Source organism: Propithecus coquereli, unplaced genomic scaffold (assembly GCF_000956105.1).
Source record: "Propithecus coquereli isolate 6110/MARCELLA unplaced genomic scaffold, Pcoq_1.0 Scaffold126, whole genome shotgun sequence".
Lineage (NCBI taxonomy): Eukaryota > Metazoa > Chordata > Mammalia > Primates > Indriidae > Propithecus > Propithecus coquereli.
The window spans coordinates 2,478,275-2,481,445 of NW_012136747.1; the positions used below are offsets into that span (position 1 = coordinate 2,478,275).

The window sequence follows — 3,171 nt, forward strand, 5'->3', positions numbered from 1 at the left end:
AGGCGTGAGCCACCGCGCCCAGCCCACGTCAATTTTTTAAACAAAAATTTTTTGTGTGTGTTGGATGCGAATTCTGATCTCAGGCAGCTGATTTTAATTTCATTGATTCTTTTTTGTTAGGAGGAAACTTACCAAATTCACTGTATTTGAAAAAAATCTCTTAATTTTGTCCACTTTATTATTTTGAAATTTATAATTGTTATTTTGTTTTGATCTGTTGCACCAAATTGCAGTTGTCATTTAACATAAAATTTTCAGGATACCTCTTTTTAGTCTTTACTGATTTGATTATAGGACTAGCCTTGGGATTTGATCCTGCCTTAGTAGTAAGCCTTTATTTTAAAATTAAAATTTGGCCATACTTTTAAAAATGAAAATAATTATGTTAAAATTAAGTATTTCATTATGATTTACATTAAAGTATCACTATAACTTGTGTTACCTGCATAAAATATTTTTTAAAACATTGTAATTGGCCGTCATGGTGGCTCATGCCCATAATTCCAGGACTTTGGGGGAGGCCCAAGCAGGACTGCTTGAGACTAAGAATTGCAGACCACTATGGGCAACATAGCTAGACTCCCATCTCTACAAAAAATAAGAAATATAAAAATGAGCCAGGCATTATACTGTGTGCCTGTAGTCCTAACTACTTGGGAGGCTGAGGTGGGAGCATCACTTGAGCTTAGGGGTTTGAGGTTACAGCAAGGTATGATCATGCCACTGTACTCTGGCCCGGCCGACTGAGCAAGACCCTGTCTCTAAAAAAAAAAAAAAAACCAAAAACATTATAGTATATCAGTGTGTACAAAAAAATTATTTCAACTGAAATCAGTTTGTTGACAGTGACTAAATCAGTGGTGTATTTCTGCGTAATACTGGAAACTATATACACACCAGTGTTCCACTGCAGTCTTCTGATAAGTATCTTACATGATATGACAGTTAAAGTGAAATGTAATCTAACCAAAACAATAAAGTGTTAAACAGGGAAATATTTTTAATGCCTCCGTATTTAAGTTAAAAGTAATTAAAATATTTAGTCCATTAGTTGCACGAGCCATAGTTAATCAGTTTTTTATAGTCACATGTGGGTAGTGACTACCATAATGTGTAGTGCAGGTCTTACTGTCATTTTCTCAACTTTGGCAGAAATTGATAATGAAGGTGTGATTGAACCAGACACTGATGCCCCTCAAGAAATGGGAGATGAAAATGTAGAGGTAAGTTCAATGATTTTATTTTCTGCTTGTTGTAAGGAACGTGAAGGTCCTCCCCTGTTGCAATAATTTTATGACATGATTCTTCCAGGAAGAGCCCATAGTAGATCTTTCTCTGACTTAAGACATTTAGGAAAGCACTTTATATTACTACTTCAGTGAAAATTCCCATATTATTTTTAACTCTTCTAACAGTCTCTGAAATCCCTGTTATTATCTGTTTCACTTGCTCTTTTAAATTTGCATCTAGTTTGACTGTTCTTTGCACTGTAAAGTGGAATTCACCTAAAATATTTACCTACAAGTGGAATTTCCTCTTAATGGAATATCTAATGCCAAGTTGTATTCCAAAATTGTTTTTTCACATTGGACCCTCAAGGGGGTGAAAATTTGTTCTTGGGAGAGGAGCTTGAGAAAATTTTAGATAGCGCAATGGTTAGTAGTCTTCCTAAGAGCCATAACACGTAAACATATATGCAGTATATCTGTGGTATTAAAATGGGGTGTGGAAAATGTCTTAAAAGGTTCCATGGTAGCTGATAATGAAAAAAAGTTGAGAAACACTGTCATACCGTAATGGCAGTTTTAAAAGATTGGTTCATATCCTCAGTATTTGATACTGTCATTTCATCTTTGCTAGTCTTGTGTGAAGTGTTGTGGCTTTTAATTTACATTTTCCTGGTTCTTAATAAAGTAGAGCGTATTCTAATGTTTATTGGTCATTCACAAGCTTTTGTTATGTTGTGTTCAGAACTTTTCCACATTTGTCTACTGTGGTGTTTGTCTTTTTCTTATTGATTTGTAGTTCATTTCTTTTCTTTTTTTTTTCCTAAATTTTTCCTTTCCTCACCTCAGTTGAGCAGGATATAGTTCATTTTCACATTCTAGATACTAACAGTTTCTAGTGCTACATATATTGTCTTCCAGAGTGTGGCTTGTTTTCACTTTTTATGTTGTCTCAATAAACAGTGTCTTTTAATCCAGTTAGATTGATTATTCTTTTATATTTTATGCTTTATTACCTCAAGGTTATAATTGCTGTAGTACATTGTTTTTTTCTTATAAAAATTTTGTATGTTTGCCTTTCACTTTGAATCTACCTGTCAGTACCATTATTAAAAAATCCCTACCAATGCTAAGATATGCTGTTTCTATATGTGTGGGTTTGTTTGCAGACTCTCTTGTTCTACTTGTCTAATTTTTTTCTATATATTAATGTCACATTGTCTTATGTAACTTCATACTAAGTCTTGTTATTTTGCAGGGCAAGGACCCCCAAAACTTCAGGAGTATTTTGGCTGTTCTTTGCTTTGTTTCTCCATATAAATTTTAGAATCAGGGGGCAGAGTGGGAAAAAATAAATAAAAAAATAAATTTTAGAATCAGATTGTCAAATCTCCCCCAACTCCAAATAATTCCCCCCCCTTGTTAGAATTGCATTAAATCTAAATCAAGTTAGGGAGAAGATATATCTCCTCACTATTGAGCTTAACTATCTATGAATGTGGTGTCTATCTAATCTTTAGGTCTTTTTAAAATATCTTTCAGTTACTTCCATTTTCCCTGGAAAATGTCTTATGCATCTTTGTCAAGAAAAAATATAAGTACTCTTGGTCGACTATTTGTAAAAGGAATCTTTAAAAAGTATATGTTCTAGCCGGGCGCGGTGGCTCACACCTGTAATCCTAGTACTCTGGGAGGCCGAGGCAGGAGGATTGCTTGAGCTCAAGAGTTGGAGACCAGCCTGAGCAAGAGGGAGACACCGTATCTACTAAAAATAGGAAGAAATTAGCCCAAACAACTAAAAATAGAAAAAAAAAATTAGTCGGGTATGGTGGCATGTGCCTGTAGTCCCCAGCTACCTGGGAGACTGAGGCAGGAGGATCGCTTGAGATCAGGAGTTTGAGGTTGCTGTGAGCTAGGCTGATGTCATGGCACTCTAGCCCAAGCA

At 35.1% G+C, this 3,171-nt stretch overlaps 1 protein-coding gene across 1 annotated transcript in view; it reads left to right on the forward strand.

The window, feature by feature from the left end:
* Positions 1–3,171, forward strand: part of ST13 (suppression of tumorigenicity 13 (colon carcinoma) (Hsp70 interacting protein)) — a 33,632-nt gene that overhangs the window by 10,198 nt on the left and 20,263 nt on the right. The window contains exon 4 of the mRNA XM_012637975.1: positions 1,153–1,223. Within this exon, the coding sequence (XP_012493429.1) occupies positions 1,153–1,223 (71 nt within the window). The remainder of the gene's footprint in view (positions 1–1,152; positions 1,224–3,171) is intronic.